General features: G+C 35.9%; 2 protein-coding genes across 3 annotated transcripts; one reads left to right on the forward strand and one right to left on the reverse strand.

Annotated features, from left to right (window-relative positions):
* Positions 1,422 to 4,122, forward strand: LOC107617251 (UPF0307 protein PMI3641). 2 transcript variants are annotated; one of them, XM_021110992.1, is made up of 6 exons: positions 1,422 to 1,965; positions 2,073 to 2,121; positions 2,249 to 2,300; positions 2,595 to 2,755; positions 2,875 to 2,988; positions 3,266 to 4,122. In XM_021110992.1, exons 1-6 carry the CDS (start codon positions 1,607 to 1,609, stop codon positions 3,425 to 3,427), a joined length of 897 nt encoding a protein of 298 aa, XP_020966651.1. In that variant the 5' UTR covers positions 1,422 to 1,606; the 3' UTR covers positions 3,428 to 4,122. The 2 variants fall into 2 exon arrangements, with proteins under 2 accessions (XP_020966651.1, XP_016174482.1); XM_016318996.2 differs by having other exon boundaries at positions 1,433 to 1,965; positions 3,269 to 3,712.
* LOC107617253 (protein transport protein Sec24-like At4g32640) lies at positions 3,977 to 16,704 on the reverse strand. The gene is given in 25 exon segments (XM_016318998.2): positions 3,977 to 4,436; positions 5,194 to 5,225; positions 5,316 to 5,404; positions 5,879 to 6,058; positions 6,392 to 6,537; positions 7,017 to 7,181; positions 7,363 to 7,501; positions 7,650 to 7,727; positions 8,266 to 8,334; positions 8,417 to 8,536; positions 8,868 to 8,951; positions 9,085 to 9,156; positions 9,277 to 9,353; positions 10,092 to 10,146; positions 10,594 to 10,686; positions 10,825 to 10,902; positions 11,420 to 11,500; positions 11,910 to 12,046; positions 12,441 to 12,572; positions 13,203 to 13,314; positions 13,778 to 13,876; positions 14,314 to 14,388; positions 14,700 to 14,936; positions 15,272 to 16,212; positions 16,392 to 16,704. Coding segments are annotated over 24 exon segments (3,315 nt in total). The 5' UTR covers positions 16,127 to 16,212; positions 16,392 to 16,704; the 3' UTR covers positions 3,977 to 4,326.

The following is a 21,899-nucleotide window of genomic DNA, read 5'->3' on the forward strand; positions in this document are numbered from 1 at the left end:
GGAGAATAGAGTCTAAGTTGGGGCGGCCATGGGCGAGAGGGCGGCATATTCGGTGCCATGAAAGCAGTGTACCAAAAGACCAGACCAAGCATCCGGGAACTTGGGGCCTTACCTACTCTTTATAGCTTCTGACTAGTTGGAGAACATTAGAACACTTATGGACTCTCAAACGACACCGTTTTTGTATTCATGCCACCAGTTCTCACGTTAGACGGAAAATAAAATGCGGAATCAGTTGATACATGTTTAAATATTGAGAAAGTACCGTCTGACCAATCTAAATAAAAGGTTAAAAATTAAAATTTTTTGAATTAATTAAGTTTAATTATAATTTTAAATTTTTTTAAATTATTATCGTTCCCTCACAATCTTATGCCACCACATCGTTGTATTGCGACTTCAGTGCCTTGTAGTTGCAGATGTTACTTGTTTTTTTATCAACTAAGTCACATATTTATTTTATTATGTATGCAGATGATTCTTTTCATTTTAAAATAGATATTTATTTGAATATACTATTGATATTTTACTTGATTTGTTTGATTTTATATATATGTATGCAGATAATTCTTTTTACCAAGATGTGGATGTTTATTTAAATCATACTATTTGAGTGAATGAAGAAAAGCTGCACAAGATAGAAGTGGCGAATACACAACACAACGACGTGAAAGTAAGGGTAGAGATGCAGCGTTAGAGCAACGGCAGAACAAGGTCTCTGACTCGGCAACGGTGCGATATAACGGAGAGGAGAAGAAGGCACACAGCGGCACGATGCACTGGAGAAGAAGGTGTAGCAGCAGCGTCGAGAACAAGGGCGCGACGCAAGGAAGAAGAAGGTGCAACGGCGGCGTCAGTTGCAAGAAGCAGTGCGACACATGTGAGAAAAACGTGCAGCGGCAGGGCAACTCGTTGCTTCGGTGGCGGCAGCGGTGTGGTGCATTGGTGACAGTACGACAGAAAAAAGGGAATGAAACGGCTGTGGTAAAAGAAGAGAAATGTGGAAGGTGAGATGTTAGACTTGTAGTGGATAAATGGAGTGGATTGTTTTTTGTTTTAGTAGACCTGAAGTGCAACCCATTATTCACGTTGTTCGCACCCCATTGTCTACTTAGCTGTCCTAGCTGAACTCTTAAATATTTTATTTTAATAAATGAGTTTAATTTTGATGTACTATGTAAACAATCACATCTGTTTTTTTTAAAGGACCATTCAAGCCATTCAAGTGATTAATATAAAAGATAGTTATTTGACTGATGTGGTATTAATGCCCGTGTAAAACTATTTTACACTTAATAAATATATTTTTTTTAATTAATAACTTTTATATATATAACGTTTGCAACTTGCAAGTTTTTGTGTACTTCACCTAACTGTTGTAGTTTTAAATTAGTCCAATTCAATTGTTTGCATATACTTTCAAGAAATAAATCAGTCCAATTCAGTTGTTTATGTTCTTGTATTCCTTCTAATCTTGCTAATATTAGTGGTATTATATCCTCCAAAATATATTTGTTAGATAAACCGTTCTTTTATTGTTGAACAGAACACTTTCCTAAAAGAGGAAGAGGCATAGGCGCATTGCATTTCAGTTTCTGATAAAGAAATGAATCAACAGCTATTACGGCCTCTAAGGTCATTGCCATGGTTGCACCACCACCACCCAAGAACTGCTGCTACTGCCACCCTTCTTCCACTTCAACATCATCATCTTCTCTCCTCAAAACAACCACCCACGAAATCATCATCATCCTCTCATATTGCTTCAGCTCAACGAAACCTCAATACCCGTTCGCGGGGTCTTCTACGACCCAATGTTCCGCTACCATCGCCATCCACCACCGCAGACTTCGATTCCGAACTAAAGAAGAGCCGCAACCAATTGAAGCGCGAAGCAAAGCGTGCTGTGCAATGGGCCATGGATTTGGCTTCCTTGTCTCCTCCCCAAATTAAACGCATCCTTGGGTCCGTTTTCTCGTTTTCGCTTCTACTCATTTATCTTCCTTTTCTGTTCGAAGTTGCAATCTTTGGTGAAAAAAGAAAAGAAAAAACATTGTCTGATTTGTTTGCAGAGTGGCTTCTTTGGACCAAGTTGTGTTCGAAGCTCTCATGTTGGTTAAGGTGCTCTTTCATTATTTTTCACTCAAGTAATCATGACAGTGATGCAATGCTGATGACTTATTTATCTGAGAATGTGGTCATTTTGGATGAATTTGTTGAAGATAAGGTGTTTGTTGTTTTGCCACAGAGACTAGGACCTGATGTTCGCGAAGGAAAGCGGAGGCAGTTCAATTATATTGGTAATTGCTTTATCAACACTCTGATCTTTTTCTTCTTTTAAAAGAAATTAAACAATGTTTTGGATGGTATATTTAGTGATTGAGCATCACAGCATCGTATTCAAGTTGCATATATCAAATGTGTTTCACACTTTACAATTTATTTTGCGTTGGTTGGTATATGTATACCTTGGCTTCTTGTGGTAACTGACTGATCATGTGTTATTGTCTTTCAGTTTAGTTGTGTTAAGTTGATGAGATGTTACATACATTCTGCAGTGCAGATTCATGTTCTTCGTGCATAAATTGTCTCAGGAAAATTGCTAAGGGACGTGGAACCTGATTTAATGGATCGATTAATTAAAGCAACAAAAGATTCTGATCAGAAGGAGCTACAAGTTTTAACTGGATTAGGGGACGATGATCTTGAGGATGATGATGACTTGATAGAAATTGAATCGGAGGAGGATGAAAAGGTATCATACGATCATTACATCTCATGCCAACTAGACATAATTAATTGGAAAAATCATCATGATATACTTTTCATTGGTTCTATTGATAGTGTACAACTTTTTCTTGCACATTTGATCAGGAATCTAATTCGTATGATAATCAAGTAACAAAGTGGTTTGATGGTTTGATCGATAAGGACATTCAAATCACCAATGAAGTTTATTCAGTTCAGGGAGTTGAGTTTGATCGGCAGGTAATATTTTGATCCATGCTTCAAAGCAACAAAAGTTCCCTACCCAGCTACAGGCTAAGCTCACTTGTTTACCCGGTAGCTCTGTTCACTGCTACGTTCCTATCTCCAATTTTACTTTAGCTACAAACTCATAACTACTAGGCTCTCTTAAGACATAAAGTCAAACTCATTCATGAGGATTATTATTTGTGCCTTCACAATTTACCAATATATATTATATATTGGCACAGAGAACTTTGTTTCTATTGATATTATAAGTTAACGTCTCTAACTTTAGCAGGAGTTGCGAAAGCTTGTACGTAGAGTGCATTCTACTCAGGAAATGAAGGCTGCAGATGATGAAGAGGAGAAAAAGAAAGAGATGGCATCAACTCGGGCTAAGAAGGCGTTGACTCGATTCCTTCGTGGTCTTGCAAGGAGTCTTACTAATGAATATTGAATATTATTATTTTGAGGCTTCATATTGAGAGATTAATTTGATACCGACAAAATGGCTGAAATGTATGAAAAGTAATATACCCTGTCGTGGGTGGGCAGCATGCTAAGGAAACGTCTTTCTTTCTCATTTGAATTAAACGTAAATTAGTTGTTTGCAACTAGACCATGAAGTGGTGAATATTTGATTTGTGGTGTACAATCGTTAATTTAAGAAATTGTACGATAAGAGATGAATACGAATAACTTAAGCAGAAAAAATACTGATAGAAACATTATCAATTTATCATCTGCAGTTCACCTGTTGAACTTGTATATCGGTTGACTGGTCTTTTCTTGAGCTTATTTTTTGTCAGAAGTCTTGTTGAACAAAGGGTAAAAAAAATGGAACTCGAGTTAGTAAAATTATATTCCCACAAGGTCTTTTATCTGTTGCTCGCTTGTAAATTATCGTCTTTGGTTCGCTACGGTTATTGATCAACAAAAGATTTCGTGTCTAAAGGGGAGAATTTGTTACAACTATTAAAAAAATCGCTTCCTTCACAGGGGCTAGTTCCGTACATAAAGATTTATTCAAATAAGACACACTATAATAATATTTCTCATGAAGAACACATAATTGCGCATAGAATTTGTATTATCAGTATGGCACCCAACTACAAAACTTCAGAAAACAAAAAGAAAAGAGGGGGGAGATAATATCAAACTATTACCAACATCAACTAACTTATACATGTACGTCAACAAAATTTAAACAACAAAAACGTATTTTCTGGTTTTCCTTTCACAAACGCAAGGCAAATGAATGCGCATAAATGGGCAGAATCTCACCTATTCTTGGGGCTTGGGTTTGCTCTATCATTTACGTCTAAAGGCTTGCAAAAATGAAGCAGCAGATCTTGGTTATGATGTCATTTTATTCTGGATTTGCCTATGGACATGGATAAGAAACTCCACATAGGAGTAACCACCGGCGCTCTTATCTTCTACCATATACGAGTAAAATAACATTCCTGCAAGATAGGTAAATAGATGGCCTCAGTTAAAAAATAAGACTAATGCAAACTACACAGGACACAATAGACATTGTAATAAAATCACTTATCCCAAAAACTAAGGTTTTAAGTAGAGGCATAGAAATGGTTATATATCCAACACTCATTGTTGCCTTGTGCTGAAATTCCTTGGAGAAACAAGGTTCAACCCTAGACCTTTATGTAGTAAAAATCATATCATGAAATGCATAACGTAAGATGGTTTCATGTTATATAAAGGCATTTTGGTAAACTTTGTAGAAAATACAGCATCTAAAGAGCTTAATAGACATTCTAAGATTTCGAGGAAAAAAAATAATAAATCAATAAAGAAAAATCAATTTGGGGAAACTAAGCAGACAAGTTGCTAAATCAAAACACGATTGACCTATTAAGCATGGATCTCTTCATGTGGCAGGTTAAAAAGAAAAACTTCTAACTTAAAAATATATATCCAACAAAAAATTATTTCAATTCCACCCAAGAAAGTTTAGCATGAATATATATTTTCCAATACAAGGAGTTCTCTATGGAATAATCCCCGTAAAGGTTAACATACCAAAGCATCCTCGTAGGGTTCCCCCAAAAAGGCAATGAAAAAACAATGGATTCAATGAGAATGTTTAGTACATCAGAAAGACTACTTGGTGTCAAGAAATGAAATATGGCGAGAGAAAAGCTGCAAGTGAAATTTGAAATATAAAAGAAATTGATGGTATGACGTTAGCGCACTTACCTGATTGATCTCCTTTCCTGCACAACTTCAACCTGCCAGAAAGGATAAAAAATTGCTTAAATTAAACTTCATTTTGTAAATGTCATCTTATATTTATTAACAAGGTTTGAAAAAGAGCTTACCTAAGATAGGAACATCTTTGCCGCCGTATCTCATTGACCACTTCATTTAACCTCTTAGACAATGGATTGTCATGTTGCTGCAACACAAACTGAATAAATATAATTGTTAGCTAGCTATACATTGCAAGTTCTGAACAATAAATTACTACAAAGGTAACTGCTGCTTAATATTAACCATTTGTCCTTTTTGTTTTTCCTCCCTTTTTTCCGCCAGAGTGAAGAAGTCATTCAGTAATAAAAAAAACATTGACCACTTTGTGGACAGTGTTAACCACTTGAAGTTCATATACTTGCTCTCTTACCCCAAATTCCTCCTCATTTTTTGGAAACGGGAAAGAAAAGAATGATTGGGCATCTATGGAAAGATGAGAAATCATAAAAAACAAAGGAAAACAAGCAACCATGATGGCTAAAGATTGCATGAAAGCTGTCCAATCTCTTTTTCCCCCAACATCGAATATTCCCTTCAAGACGTCCACTAAGGGAGGAAATTGATATCTTACAAGCCATTAGACAATCGGGTCTAGAAACAATCAAAAACAAAAGAGGATAATAGAAATTACCAGAGTAGGAATTTCATCAACAGAAGCAACACCAAACAGTCTCCTCACAGTCTCCGGACTAACAGCTTCTCCAACATATATCAAGCAATCATAACCGTTCTCAAGAAGATATATTCCCTCTTCACTAATGTGTTCACTAGAAAGTGGAAGAAAGGAAGGAATAACGGATTCCTCACTTTCCTGCAATTGATAATATGGTATGAGTGTCTTTAGAAGTAATATAATGGCAGGTTCAATTGTCGATGGTATAAAACAAAGCCTTACATATGATGACTTTGTCAAAATATTAACCATTGAATTTCTTCATCAGTTAGCTTAAGTTCACAAAATTTCATATTGTCAAACAACATTTACTACTGGTTTGTTTTTTAAGATAAGAATGCAAATTATTTTAAAAATGATCAAATTTTGACTGAGCACTTCCTACTGTGCAATTCATCTGGTTTTCGTCATGTAGAATCTCAGTTTCTCATAACATAATTATATATTTCTGAACATCATTGATAAACAAACCTTTGAGTCAAGATCATGGATAGCCACCATCCTAGGATACACAAGTGGTATTGCCAATGGACAGGAGAGAGAAGATACATAATTTATCCAAAATGATCGTTCATCAATCTTTCCATCTGTTCGCAACCCTGTACTCTTGGTTAATGCTGAAAAGCAAACAGAAAACTCAAGTTAGCCCTCAATTACATTGGCCTTCTAAAGGAGGCCATCATCAACGTTAGACATGGAACAATCAATTAATCATTGACAAAGCTCTAACAGCCATACTCACTTCACAGCCCCCATTAAAAAAGGACGCCATGCTTAAAAGCAAACAAGAGATGGGGAAATATCATATAGTAAAAAAAAAAAAACAGAGAAGCCTACCCATAGCATGTCTATTAAAATGAAGAAAATATTCTTCTAAATTGTATCTTTTACTTCTAAGATCTTTAGCATAACAACACAACAAAGGCAAAATATACACAACATAAAGATAAATAAATAAATAAATAAAAATAAAAAAGTGGTTGAGGAATATCCGTGTAAGGTAGATGGCAGATTAAAAAACTGCAACAAATAATGACATTCACAGAAATGTTCATCATAAAACTTGATGCATAGAAGCACGAAAAATTATACATACCAAGTGTGTACAAGGGCAAAAGCTTTAGTGCCTCTGGCAGAATAAGTTGTCCAGATGAGGATACTGTTGCACAAAATTTACGATACGAGTACAAGGCATTGATGCAAAGGTTCGTCACTTGTTCCCGAACAAGCGGAAGTGGCTTTGAAGGAATTTCACTTGCAGCTACATAAAGAAAACAAAAGGTTATTTCTCTCCAAAACATTTCACCTGCAAACATATCTTCTAAACTAGGTACAGAAATTAAAGCCGACAGAATCCAAAATAGAGTTTTTAAGAGGCAATATATAGCATGCAGAAATGTTAAAACCAGAATATGACAACACACACCAAGGATAAATGTCACCTTGCTTTAAGAAACAGCAGAATTGGGTGTCCAAGTCAGCTGCGCGGAATAGATTACTAAGCATACTAGTGACAGGCAGAGATAAGGTGATGACACGTATTCTTCTTTGACCATACACAGTAGTGTAAAGAAGAGCACACTGAAAAATGAAAATGATCCAAACAATCAGAACAAAATGAACAGAAAATTTCAGTTATGGCAACTATTAAGTTTCCAAACGTAATATAATATATTCTAAAGATCATGAGCTACTTGGAATGAAGTGAAGCAGTAAAATTGCTTAATACCTGAAATGTGCATTCTGATCCATCTTGCAACTTGTCATCATGTTTCAAAGTTACCATGAAAGTTTTGTCACAGTCAATCTGCAGAAATAATAAAAATTAGGCAACTAGTCCAACATGACATAGTAATGACTTGATAATATGACCAACTCTCCCTTTTCTTTAGGATATGAGACAAACAGAAAATACGGACAGACGATGTTTGAATTTAATATACTGATTTAAAATATTCTTTTATCACCCAAAACAATCCAAGAAGAAAACTGACCCAAGAAAGATAATATCCAGAACTACAAAAATTAAAGTAAACCCACAAGGTGGTAAAATAAAAGTTAAAGATGAAATGGGAAAACAAACATTTTTTGACTCCAAATTTATGGAAGGCCAGCAGGATAAACTATGTTAGTTGACCTAGGTAATAGAGTAATACTGTAATAGCATTAACTCAAAAAGACTGAAACAAAGTCAGTATAGTTAACCATGGTCTAGGATATCTCAACATGTCATTCAACCATCAATCTGTCCATGCATATATTCACACAGGTAAAAACATGCTTGGGTTGCACATATGCATACACACATAAAATCATATCCAGCATCTAAAAAAAATTATACAAACCCCAGGTAGGTCAACATCAGTTGGGATGCGTTTACAGAAGTTGCCATAGTATTCCTGAACTTGGATACCCTGAAAAAGAAAACAAGATGAAAATTCAGGTCTATCTGTTTCATGAGATGGCTGCAAAATAGATACTAAACAAGCACATTACCTGGCTGCATCTCACACGCATCACAGCCTCAAAACCTTGTGGCCTGGTGATATTCCATCTTAGATCATTGAAAAGCTTTGCAGGATCAGAAAGTGCTGAGAATGGATAATAGTAGTAGACCTGAGGAAAAAAAAGGTAAGAAGTTCAACAGCTAAACATCTGATGTGCGCAACACATCGGCGTAGCTACTTTTATAGGTAAAATGCTTTACAAAAAGACCATCAGGGGTTTGAAAGCATTTTCAGACAGACAGCTCTCTATAAGTAGAAAATCTGAAAAGATCACACTAAGTAACATATGAATTTATTATTACTGCAAATTTAAATATTATCAACTTCAGAAGAAAATAAGTAATCAGCTCTCATATCTTCAAAAACCAAATGTCATTAAAGCTTAAATTTCAATCATTTACTTGGATCACGAGCCGAAAAAGGATTCATGTATAGGTTACCTGTCCACCAGTAGTTCTTGGGATGACAGATATGGACGCAATATCAACGTAAGTCTGGGTAGTCACAAATAGATCAACACAAACCTGCAGCATTACAAAAAAAATGGTCTAAATCCTCCATACCAAGAAGATTATCAAACAACAGAACCAGCAATCTTAACTGACAAAAAAATGATGTTCAAAGGCAAAGCGAAAGAACACAAGAGACAAGATTGACCTGGTACTCAGCAAATTCAACTGCCAGTTCCTTGAATGCTTTATCTGCTGGTTGAAGCAATTTATGGGCTTCCTGAAATTCAACAAACATGGAATTTCCTATAAGAAAATTCTAAAGATGTCTCCAGTAGAGGATTAGGAGGTAGAACTGAAAAAAAATGATGCAGAGTATCATATGAACCATGGAGAATACCTTTTCCCCAGCAGACATGTTTGTTCTACCTTCAGCCTCCCGAGCAGAAAGGGCACAAATGCCTACGGATGGCAAGACTGAAAATAAAAGAACAAAGTCATGAGAAACAGCAAACATACTTGATGAATCAACCAGTAAAACACAGATATCACACAGAAATTGAGAGAACCAAATAAATTCACAAAGATAAAAACAAAGCAATGACAAGAAACAGAATAAAAAACTCAAGGCAAGACCAGAAAGAAACATACAAAGAGAAATCTAATCACAAAGTCCAAACACAAATGATATTATTTAAACTGTAAATATAATAATAGTTCCAGCCTCAGACCAATTACTGTTGAAATAGTAGAGTGAACCTAGAAGATAACAATCATTTGAGGACAATCAAGGATGTTTACCAAGTATTCCTATCATGCTTCATCAAAGACCCGCACAAACTATTTGTGGACATTAAAGTGTTAACAAACTTGAAAATATATAAATAAATTAGTCGTGAAATTCAAAAAATAAAAGTATCCCTTTGGTAACAAACGTTGCATCATGCATGTTCAAAAGTGACATAATTTCAGCTTCCAGATTTTACCCATCACAGATCACTCAGGGTAAGAATTAGGTTTATATAAATAAATTAGTCGTGAAATTCAAAAAATAAAAGTATTCCTTTGGTAACAAAGGTTGCAGCATGCACGTTCAGAAGTGACATAATTTCAGCTTCCAGATTTCACCTATCACAGTTCACTCAGGTAAGAATATACATATGATTGAACATGTTGATGCTTGATAGCAACAACTATATAAGATAGAAAGCTCACCTGACTGGAAAACCAAGAGCTTTCCTCCAGTGCTCTTCATTGCAAGGAAAGCTGCCTAAAAGAAGAAAACAATCTTGTAAGCATTAACTTATTTGCAAATACAATGATGGATATAATGATCTGCCTTGGTAAGATGAACATATCAAATTGTCAACCTCCTTGAGATTATAATGAATACAATGGTAAATGCCAACATTAGGTCATTAGCACGCTAGGCATCCCTAGTTCCTAAGTGTATGTTACAAGAACCAGAAGAGGTAATAACCAAGGCAAAGCGAACAGTTTGAAGAGGGATCGCACTGTAACAACTAATAAATTAGGGAATGGGCAAGGTAAACCATGGAAAAAACAGGTAAAAGAGTAAAAAACAATGAAATCGAGTGAACATAATAAAGAGTAATTAAATTGATAATGGTACTTTCATCTCCATACATATCACAGCAAATAAAATGCCAAACATTATAGAGGCATACAATTATAACTTGAAAACTTGATGTCATACCTTGATAGCTGCACCAAAGGCAGACTCTGAGGTTCTATTATTCTGAAACATTGTAGGAATGCTTTCCAAAAGTAGTTCTAAGTGTTGACGGCACTAACCACAAGAAACACAAACCAAATTATTAAAGCATCATAAGGGTAGGTAAACCAAGAATAAGAAAAATAAAACAATGTAAATACATTCTTTACCAATTAAAACTATATGAGAAGAGGGAGCAAAATTGAAACTAACCTCAGATAGGGGAACAATGACATCAGTTTGGAGTGGAGTATAGACATCATGTACATCAGGAACAATGAGCATCAAGGGCTGAAAATTAAAATTTAAAAATCAGTATAACACTCAATAACTCAGAACCATAAACAACTATTATCAAATTAGTTGTAAAGGCATACTTTCGCAGAGCAATCACAAGTGGGAAAAAATGGAGAAAGAAAGAAAGACAGAAAAGAAAAGAAAAGAAAAGAACAAAGAAGAAGCAAGATAAATGCAAATAATAAAAGGACAGCAACTTTCCCATTACTCCAATACGTAGATTACATCAACAAAACCATGAAAACATGATTCCTCAACTTCCTTGACACTACTAAACTGCAGTAGATCAACCCAAACTGTCTCTCACCATGCATAAACAGAAAAGTTAAAATTTATTTTGGTCCTCATACGTGAAAATTCTCTGATTCAAATGCACGTAAGCAGAGTATATTTTCTTTAGTTTTTTAATTAGTGTACACAGAATTAAAAAAAGAAGCTTCACTAAAACTTCCCAAATGAATAAAAAGGATTTTATGTATTTGTTTAGTTAATGTACTCATCTTTTATTTACCTGCTGCAAAGCACGTTTCAAGTTGTAGAAGTGAATTGTTGAATCAAAAGTTGCAACTCCCACCAATGTGCGAGGACCTTCCTGCAGCAACGAGACCAAAAAAACCTAGCTAAGTGCAATGATGGGGGGAAATGGGATGATAGCAAAATCTTACTTTTTGCAGGACAAGGGGTGAACCATATCCATTTCTCCTAATTATTTTTTAGTAAGATTACTTATCAGCTATGAGTTAAGAGATTTGTCAAAGAAGTAATTAAAAAAAAGGATAAATAAAAAGGCAATCAATATTCTGCTAATATAAATGGAGTGAGGTGGTGTTGAGAGAAGAAAGAATATCTGAGCTTTTGACTATTGGCATTAAAGTACCTATAAGTGGAGTTTAACTAGGCAATATGAGTTTCAAACCAAACAAAGGGAACATGGAAAACATAAAGCATCAGAAAGATATAAATGATTGACAAAAATAAAGCTGTTTACTGTCAGAACTCACAGGAAGGTCAGAAATAACTTGATTGATGGCACTGCAAGCTGCAGCCGTTGCACCAGTTTGAACAGCATTCATGGATACATCAATGAGAAAGAAATACACAGCAGGCGTATTTCAGCTTAGAGCCATAAAACAACTGACTCAATCATATAATTCATCATATGCATACTTTATCAATCCAGTGTTACAAACAGTTATAAAATAGAAACTTCATTCAATATGCAAAAACAAGCAGTTATAAAATCAGGTAGGAATAGCACCAACAAACCATAGTACCGTACACTTAAACATCAAATTGTCTCAATATTTTGAATTAGATCTGTGATCTGATATTTAGACCAAGTAATATTCCATAAACAGTTTCACAAATCAAAATTGTTTAAGAACTATCAGAATTGCTAAGCTGCTTTTTGTTACCATCACAATTCATAATTATCAAGATTTTCTTATAAATAGCACAGTCTCCTTTGTTGGAATATTTTCAGATGTTATTGAACCTAATCTTGAAAAAACTTGTATAGTTTAAAAAGAAACTAACCATAAATTCTTTAGTAGCAACAAACTCGACTGTTCCTCTACATAGCTCAGCCCTTTCATCAGCATCCCTACGCCTACCATCTGGACCCAAATTGCAGTGGTAGTCCCGCGGAGTTTCATCACTAAATCCTGTCAAACAAATACATAGTCATAAATAAATGGTTGGCCATGCCATGAAAAGCAAAACAGTGCATAATCCCACCATATAGGTACAATTTGACTTAGGTTGAACCTACTGCAAAAGGCTTTGACACATAAGCACAGTGTTTTTTTCTTTTCTTTTCCGATTCACACATAAGCACATCGATTGTTGACAAGCTCTGCTCCAATGAAATTTGATGATGCTCACTCTTTTACATTTATTTCTTTTACTTTTCTTTTTCTATTTAAGAGGATCCCTTTTCCTATAATTTCTTGTATTCCCTTATCTCTCTTAAATAACATTTTTCTTTTATCAGAAAGAGATAGTTTCATGAGCAACAACAATCACATTTAAAAGTAAGCTATAGATAACTAGTGCATCAAACATAAAGGTTTCTATTTCCCCTCCCTTCATTCTATGGGAATGAATTGTGACCAAAATAAATAAATAAATAAAACAAAAAATAAAAATAAATAAATAAATAAAAACTCCCTGCAGACAGTCAGCACCATAGTTACCGAAAAAAGACAGTCAACAGCATTGGCACCCTCCATACTATATGTAAACAAAAAAATAGTAGGATAGGCAATTGTGTAGCAGATATTATTGGTACTAACCACATAAGTTGCAGATGAAACGCCTTCCCTGATCAACAAATTTCATAAAAGGATTTATGTAGGCCTTGCAACGTGAGCAACGGACAGGACCACTCTCCCCAAAATCAACAACCTGTAAGAAGCATTAGGTAATAAGCCAAACAGATATTTTTTAATAAATACAGAAATTCTTGATTGAAAGCAGCATGTTAAAAATAACAAAACACAAATATATGACAAATCTCAAAAAATGCAGAAAATATGCAGATAAGAGGGGTAAATACTAGGAGAAGGGAGGATGAGGAATACTCTTAAATGAACAGAACAAAAAACAACGACGAGAAAATCAATCACACAAAGGCAGGGAACAGTATAAAGTGGCTTAAATCCACCACTACAGCTATACAAAATATGATTTTCAGATAGTAGTTACTGGGCTCACTGTCCCAAAGTCAGAAAAAAGCATTAGTCTATCTTATAAAGCATTCTTCTCTTGACAAAAGCACAAACCGTTTTCATGAATACTTCCGTTGGAAGGAATGTTTTCCATAATTACCAAACAACAAAACAAAACAAAAAAACAATATAATTGTTACTTGGATGGGCTCCTCAGATGGATGTGGAAGGGCCAAAGGTTGGACTATGACAGCCAACTGCATTCCTGATGTTCCCAAAAGGTCGGCAGTGAAAGGAATCTGTTTTGTTCAACATAAAAAGAAAGAAATGAAAAGAAATCAATATGTAACAAGAGAAACACAACATTTAGTAACCAACCTTTGAAAACTACTGTAAGACTTAAACTTGAGTTTAAAAAAAAGCAATTTTTTATGGAAAGAATAATAGAGCTAAAATGGGGGACTTGCTCTTAAGTGAAGGATGAAAAACAAATAAAAGTTAAAGCATAATAAATAAATAAATAAATAAATAAATCAAAAGAGTAAAGTCTGTTCCCTCTGATTTACCACCAAACCACTAAAGTAACAGTAAAATACTATAATATCAAAGCTGCAAAAGTAACTATAAAACAAGTGAATAAATGATATAGATAGGTGAGTACTTATCCTTAACAATCCTATCATTTCTCAACAGCTTAATTAAAAGGTAAAATTATATTTAAGATTTTTAATGTGACCTGATTGATTGTGCACCTCATGTAACGTGGACTGCAGTTCCCTGTATCTCTTACAATGTAATCACTTGTAGCAGGCTGGACTCAAAAAATAAAATTTTAAAAAAAGATGAGAACAAGCAAGAGAAAAGATTAACGCAATACTTATATATAACTTTCAAGAAAATATAAGACATAGCATTAGTTAATAAATCTACATATTTAAAAATGTTTAAAAAAAATTAAAAAGATGATGGCGGAGAAAAGGAAGTTGATAAACGTAATAGAAGCCACTAATACCAAAGACAAGGACATGCAAGCACATTTAACAACCCCTGATTAGAATATAAAGGCAGTTCTCTCTTTCTCCCATATACATATTTATATATGAAGAATATTTGGATGAATACCGGAGGAATGGTTGCCTGATTGCCTTGACGAGTTTCATGTAAGATCACTGAGGAACCTGGGGAAGGCCTTGGAATTTGATTGGGATCTATTTTGGAAGGCCCTACCAAAGGGGCTCCAGTTTGACCAACTGCAGGTGATATTGTAGTAGTCATAGATTGATTTGGCAGTGGTGGTGACATGCTATACATCCGAGGAGGAACCTGTGAAGGACCAGGAACAGGAGGAGGTGGTGCCACCTACAAAATTCCGAATATTCAAAATGCAGATTGATTTTCAAAAAATATGTAAATGCTGTAGGGCATATGAAACACAATTTGATTACAAGATATAGTGAGATATTTGAGAACATTTACTGTCCATAGATGCTTAAAGTAAAACCTGTAAAAAATGCTCGTTCTTTTCTATGATAACAAACACTAGTTTCTCAAAGATTATATGATAATCAGCTAGCTACAGATTAATCAGATAACAGCATAATCATATTATGTCCGTGATTCACCTTCAAACTATATTAACCTATTCTTATAGGTAAAAAGACATCCAAATATCGTATAATATTAGAGAGAGCTACCTGCTGCTGGGATTGCATCTGCCAAGAAGGTGCTGCAAAAGGAGAAGTTGGGGGCTGCATTATTCCTTGAGATGCCATGGGATATGGGGGCTGTGGTTGAGCAACTGGTCCTGGAGGAGTTCTCATTGTTGGAGGTCCAAGGGGCGGCTGTGGCATGCTGCCACCAACTGGAGGGAAACGTGGTGGACCAGGTAAAGTACCACCGGAAAATGCAGGCGGCCCATTACTCATCAAGTTACTTGGTACACCTGTTTGGGGCACTGGTGGAGGGGCGCTCATCGGTGGTGAAGTAAAAGGACTTGGACTTGGGCTTAGGCTTGCACTTGGACGGGCACCTAGAGTTGGGGGCGGTGGAGGCCCAAGTGGACGAGCTGGGGGAGAACCACCAGGTGGAGGAACCCCAGACAATGGTGCTGCTGGAGCCCCACCCAGAGATGACGAAAAAGAGCTATGCGGTGCTGCTGGTCTCATCCCAAATGCTGGAGGTTGACCAGGAGGCGGGCCAGTAGGCCTTCCAGGGCCCAAATTTGGAGGTAATGTAGATACTGGTGGTCCAGAAGGAGGCCCTGCAGGCCTCACCGTTGCTCCTGGAGGAGGACCAGGCCGTGCAAATGATGGAGAAGGACCAGGAATTCCCTGCGATGGAGCCGAAGAAGCAAATGGCGGTGGTTGGCCAAAAGGGGGAGGTCTAGAAACAGGGTTTGAGGTCATAGGAGGCCGATAAAGATTTAAATTCTGCATATTATCAGCTAACCCATCAGGTGTACCCCTTATATTGGGAACATAATTAGGGGGAGGTGCTTGAGGTGTGTTACTTCCGGGTCTAGGTGCCCCTGGAGGCACAGGAGCAGCCATTACTGAATCAAATCAAATCAAATCAAAGCTCGTTCCTCTTCCACAGATTACCAAACAAACACCAGAAGAAAAAAACCGATCCAAATCTACAAATGAACACAGATTCGCAAATCACTTCAATATTTCATTGTCACACGAAAAAATCAAATGAGGAAACAAAGACAGACACGTAAACCCAACCGATCGATCCAGCTAATTGAAATTATCGAAGCTGACAGGAATTCAAAAAATGAAAGATAAGAAAAAAGGAGGGAATGAGCGAAACCTGTAATCAGATCGCTGGAATCTGCAAAATTTGGGACCAAAATTGAGGTTAGATCGGAAAAGAGGGGTTTTAGAGATTGGGAAATGGAACCAGCACCTTTGTTTCTTTGGGCATGTGTAACTGTTTAAGGGCGTTTGGTTCCGGTTATTTTCCAATAAACAAAGGCTGCACAAAATTTTCTGGTTTATATATTTATTTATGTGGAAAGCTGCATAAATAATATTTCATCGTCAACTAGTCTCTACTCTCTACTTAGTACTTACTCTACCACTACCGGCACCACAGCACCACCGAGGGAAGGACATTTTGGTCCATTCAGAGACAAATACCATTAGGTGCTTGTCATCTCTACTAATGACATAGTGACACCTGGTACTTTAGTATGAATTGTTTAAATTATTTTCTGTTTCTCTCCCGAAAATTAAATTTACTTCCATTCGTACTTTTGTAAATTCAATTTAAGGAAATATAATAAGTATTCTACCAACATTTTCTCTCATAATGATAAAATTGAAGTAATTTGGGATAAATGATAATGTGCTCTTGGTCATACTATAGTCCAAATAATTAAAATCATGACTCAATTTTTTTTTTTTGGTAACGAAACGGAGCTGACTCAATTATACTAATTAACCAATAAAGGTATAAGAAAATCCATTTGGACCAACGATATCGGCCCACAGAAGTGCTTAAAGGAGCGTGAGTTATTGCCCTTCTACTACTTTTTCAATTATCATCCACAAAAAAATATCTACATCTACACAACGTGAAAAACTTTTCATGCAACAAGAAAATAAAGAAATCATCCATTATTTACAGATGAGAAGTGATAACCAAGCTATTATTCTTCTCGGTAAATATCTCATTATATTCGGTGTTCGAAGGTTACCTGAAATTGAATCGTATTTGGGTTTGAACATGAGATCCAAGTCTTTAGTGAGGTGGTTTTCAACTTAGCCCGCGTTAAGTAGCTGTTGTCCGAATTATTTGAAAGGAGATGGAGTGGTACCTGCAAAACACTCTGATACATAAATCAACAAGGGTATGAATAGATTTATAGTGTATTGGATCTTAAATATACTTGAGGGATCAATGTATTTATAAATGATGAATCAATAATCACCGTTGGAGTAGTTCAACTATTGGTGGTGGATAATCGTTCCTTTTAAGTAGGAGTTGAAAAGATCTCTCTTCTGGAATTAGTTATAACTCCTTCAGGGGAGAGTTACTCTTTTGTGGCAGCCTGTCCGACCTCTTAGGAGGTCGGTTGCTGGGTGACTGTCTTTATGGGCTTTTCTCTGCTTTTGGGCCTAATTTATGTTTTGGACCAGATATCAACACTCATAATCAATATTTTTTTAAAGAGTAATTATCCAAATCAGTCCCTAAGGATTTTAAAAGTAGACATTTTAGTCCCCAAGAAAAATTAATACACAGATCAATCCCCAAGGTTTTACTCCGGCAGAGAAATCAGTCCCCAGTTCATTTTCTAGTAGAGTAATTACCCAAATCAGTCCCCAAAAATTTTGAAAACGGACATTTTAGTCCCTAAAAAAAATTAATATACAAATCAATCCCCAACATATAGAATGGCACACTATCTCTTGCATATAGAACGAGTTCGGAAGAAAATGAGAAAGGGAGGAAGGCAAGGTGCGATCGATGAGCTTTTGAGAAAGCTTGCTCCATATTTTGTTGTTCATCCATAGTGTGGTGTTGAAGGTGCTTGTTGTTGCAGCGGTGGTGGTAGTGGTGCTACTAGTGATGGCGAATATGTAAGAGAAAGGGTGGAGATGATGATGAAGAAACTAAAGGACGTGATTTAGGAAAATTATAGTTTAGGGTTCTTTCTCTCAACACTTTTAGTATTTTTCGTTTATTGTAACGTCAGGCTTTTATATTTAGGTTTTTTTTGTCAAATTTTAAAATCTTTTAGAATTATTTTATCTTTTGTGTCTTTCAAGGTTCTTTTTATTAGCGCAAAAATCTTTCGGATACTATTTTGGTAGTTTACACATTGGAGCAATTTAAAAGGTTTATCCCGTTTCGTCTCGCCTTTCGGATACTATTTTTGCATTTTGTATAGAAGAGAATATTTTATTCGAAAGCCTTGCCTATAAATACGAAATGCAATTTATCCGAAGTTTCTCACTTCTACTCCTATTATTCTTTCTTGCTATATTTCATAGTTGTGAGTTTTTTTTACATTTATTTGTGTCAAAAAATTCGGGTTAGGTAAAGTTGAGGTTATGGAAGGTATTGCAAATTTGCGAGTGTATTATAACGGTGAGATTATACCAAACATACACGAAGGAGTGACTTTTGTTTGTGAACGTCCCTTTTCATTTGCTATTCTATGCACCATGAGTTTTATAGAGTTGCAAAATGATCTTTGTGATAACATACAAAGTTACATTTCGAAAAGGGTGAGCAACATTTTATACAGGAATCTTGTACAAGTATTTAGTGGGCTGATACAGTTTTAAATAATATCCATACTGACGACGCAAGTATGCAGCATATGTTCTATATTTATCAACAAACCCGATTTCACGTGCCGATGATAGAGTTGCACGTTGAATTTGAACAGCATACGGGGCTGGACACGGTTGGCGAGGAGGTCAATGTTGATGAGCTCAGGGATATAGATTGGGAAGAAGATAACAACGACAGTGAAGAGGAGTCGAAGCCAACTATGAAGTCGATGATGAAAACGATGATAGAGACCTGGCAGGCAATTTAGCGGTGCAAAATGAAGCGGATGCGATTGTAAGCTAGCACCCGTTTGGTGTTCCGTCTTTTATGTGGACTCTGGATCTCAAAGCCATGCATACCCCAAAATTTTCTAAGTATGCGAATATGGGTATGGTATGGTTTTTAATTAAAGTTACCACTACCATTTATTTTATTTTCCTTGTCCGACTAATGGTGGTTCACATGTCGTAGGTGAAGGCAATGTTGCAGCAAAAGATGGTGAGTTTAGTGTCGGAATGAAATTTAGTTCTAGAGAGTTAGTGATATTTGTAATCAAAAGCTACACTATCTTTAGAGGAGTTGATTACACTGTGTATGAGTCTGAGCCGCAGACATTCTATGCAAAATATAAGGGTTATGATGCAGGGTGCGATTGGCTTATCCGAGTTAGCTTGATTCGAAAGAAACGTTATTAGGAGATCAGGAGATACAATGGCAAATACACGTGCACCATGGGGATGATTTCACAAGATCATGCCAAGTTGGACTCAGACACAATTGCATATGCTATTAGGCCGTTGGTTGAAGTAGATCCATCGATAAAGGTAAAGTCTATTATTGCAGAAGTTCAGTCCAAGTTCAACTACATTGTAAGTTACCACAAGGCTTGGTTGGCAAAGCAAAAATCTATTGTAAAAGTTTTCGGTGATTGGGAAGTTTCTTACCAGTCTCTGCATTATGGTTGAAAGCAATGACTGCGAAGATGCTAAGATCTCGTATTCAAATAAAAACGCTCCCCGTTTACCGTGAGAGTGAGGAGATTCAAGGTGTAAGAGTTATTCATCGCATTTTTTGGAGCTTCTATCCGTGTATTGTAGCATTTAGACGCTGCAAGTCATTGGTGCAAGTTGATGGCACACACCTATACGAAAAATATAAAGGTGCACTTTTAGTTGCGGTTGCATAAGATGGGAACCAAAACATTGTGCCTATTGCATTTGCGATAGTCGAGGATGAGACGACAGACGCGTGTGAGTTTTTTCTAACCAATTTGTGGAGATATGTTGTTATCATTGATGGTGTTGGCATTATTTCTAACCGCCATAATTCCATCGACGCAGAACCCTAAACCCTTGCACCCCACAACCCTACTGCAAAGCTTCACTCCAACACGCCCTCAGCCAAGTAAAACTCTTGCTTCACTCCCAACCTGCGTTTTGTTTATAAAAAACCGCTTCAGCACTCTCCATGTACATGTGTCGTCCATGCAGCCAGGAAGCCTGCCAATCGCAACTTGTGATTTGCCCTTGCCGCCTACCAATCGGAAGTTGGAACCTACGTTTAGTGCGTTCCGAGGTGGACAACAATGCTGGTCATATCTGCATGCAGGAGACATAAGACACGTTTCGAGACGTAGTTGTCCCTCCTTACCAAACACAGCTTGCATTCTGCCATACATGCATATTTTTCTTTTTTTTTGTTTTACCTAAAACATTATCTGCATTTTTGTAATTGACTGACCATGGCAGCTCCACATATGTGGATAACACTCTATACATCAATATACTTGAATATCACCATTTTTTTTATCCATTAGTAAATTAATTTCTGTAATTTTATATATGACTTAATTTTTGGGGATCATCTTCTGGCAGGGTGCAAGATTTTTATTTATTTTCTTCTCTCAAGATGGGTAAAGCCTTTTCTATTTTGTTTTTTTCAGTCTGTAAAAAGCATTGAAGTGGTGAATTGCAGAACACGACTAGCTAAGTGAAGTAATATTTGATATTAGATAAGAAATTGCGTTTTATTGATCCTCTACTGTGGACGATGAATTCTGTGAAAGGGATTTCTTTGTAGCAATGGTTGGCAGTGACATCCATAGCAACATTGATGGTGGTAGTTATTAAAGAATTATACGAAAAGACAGTGTCTTTGGGTGGCTATTGGAGTGCACCCCAGTGGCTAAACACATACATTAAAAAATTTAAAATTATTATAAAAAATAAATTTGATAACTGCTATTTTTTTTATCATGCCAAACTTTTTTCATTTGTATATATCAGACATATCGAATAATAAATAAAATAATAAATAAAATAGAAGCAAATAAACTTATTTGTAAGACTTGTATTAAAATGTGTAAAAATTGACAAGTACTTAAATGAAAATGATAGAATTTAAATAACAGAAAAGAAAAACGCAGAATTAAAAATGACTCAAAGAAAAATGGAGTCTTTCAATACTTACATGGACTCGTGACTCTTATTTCTGTGTGTAAGTGTGCGTGACTAGAAATTTTTAAAGTGAGTAAGTGTGTGAATGAATGGAAACTCCTTTAGTTTATTGAAACTAATCCTATTTATAGAGAAAAAAAATCCTAAACTAATTGATATAACATTAGACTTCAAGTAAACTTGCACTTCAAGTAGTCTTGGACCTCAAACAAACTTGGACCCCAAGTAATATTGATCTTCAAGTATACTTGGGCACCTAACATAAGGTAACTTGACCATCAAGTCTAACTCATTCTTATTTTCTTTAACCATGGTGTGCTTCATCCATATATGATATTCGACTTTGCTTCGATTTTGATGAAGAAGCATTAAAAACTTCGAAACCACCTCTGAACTCAATCTAAAGTAGTCGAATTGATCTCCGCCTTCTATATCAACATTTACAAATGCATCTTTTATCTTGACTGTTTGACGACTACTTTTCTTTTTCTCTTTTGCAATGTGCCTAAAGCACATAGTCATATTCGTTTTCGATTTTCTTTGTTGAGTCAGAAATTCTAACAAATATTCACCAGCC

The sequence above is a fragment of the Arachis ipaensis genome, chromosome B09, assembly GCF_000816755.2.
Source record: "Arachis ipaensis cultivar K30076 chromosome B09, Araip1.1, whole genome shotgun sequence".
Classification (NCBI taxonomy): domain Eukaryota; kingdom Viridiplantae; phylum Streptophyta; class Magnoliopsida; order Fabales; family Fabaceae; genus Arachis; species Arachis ipaensis.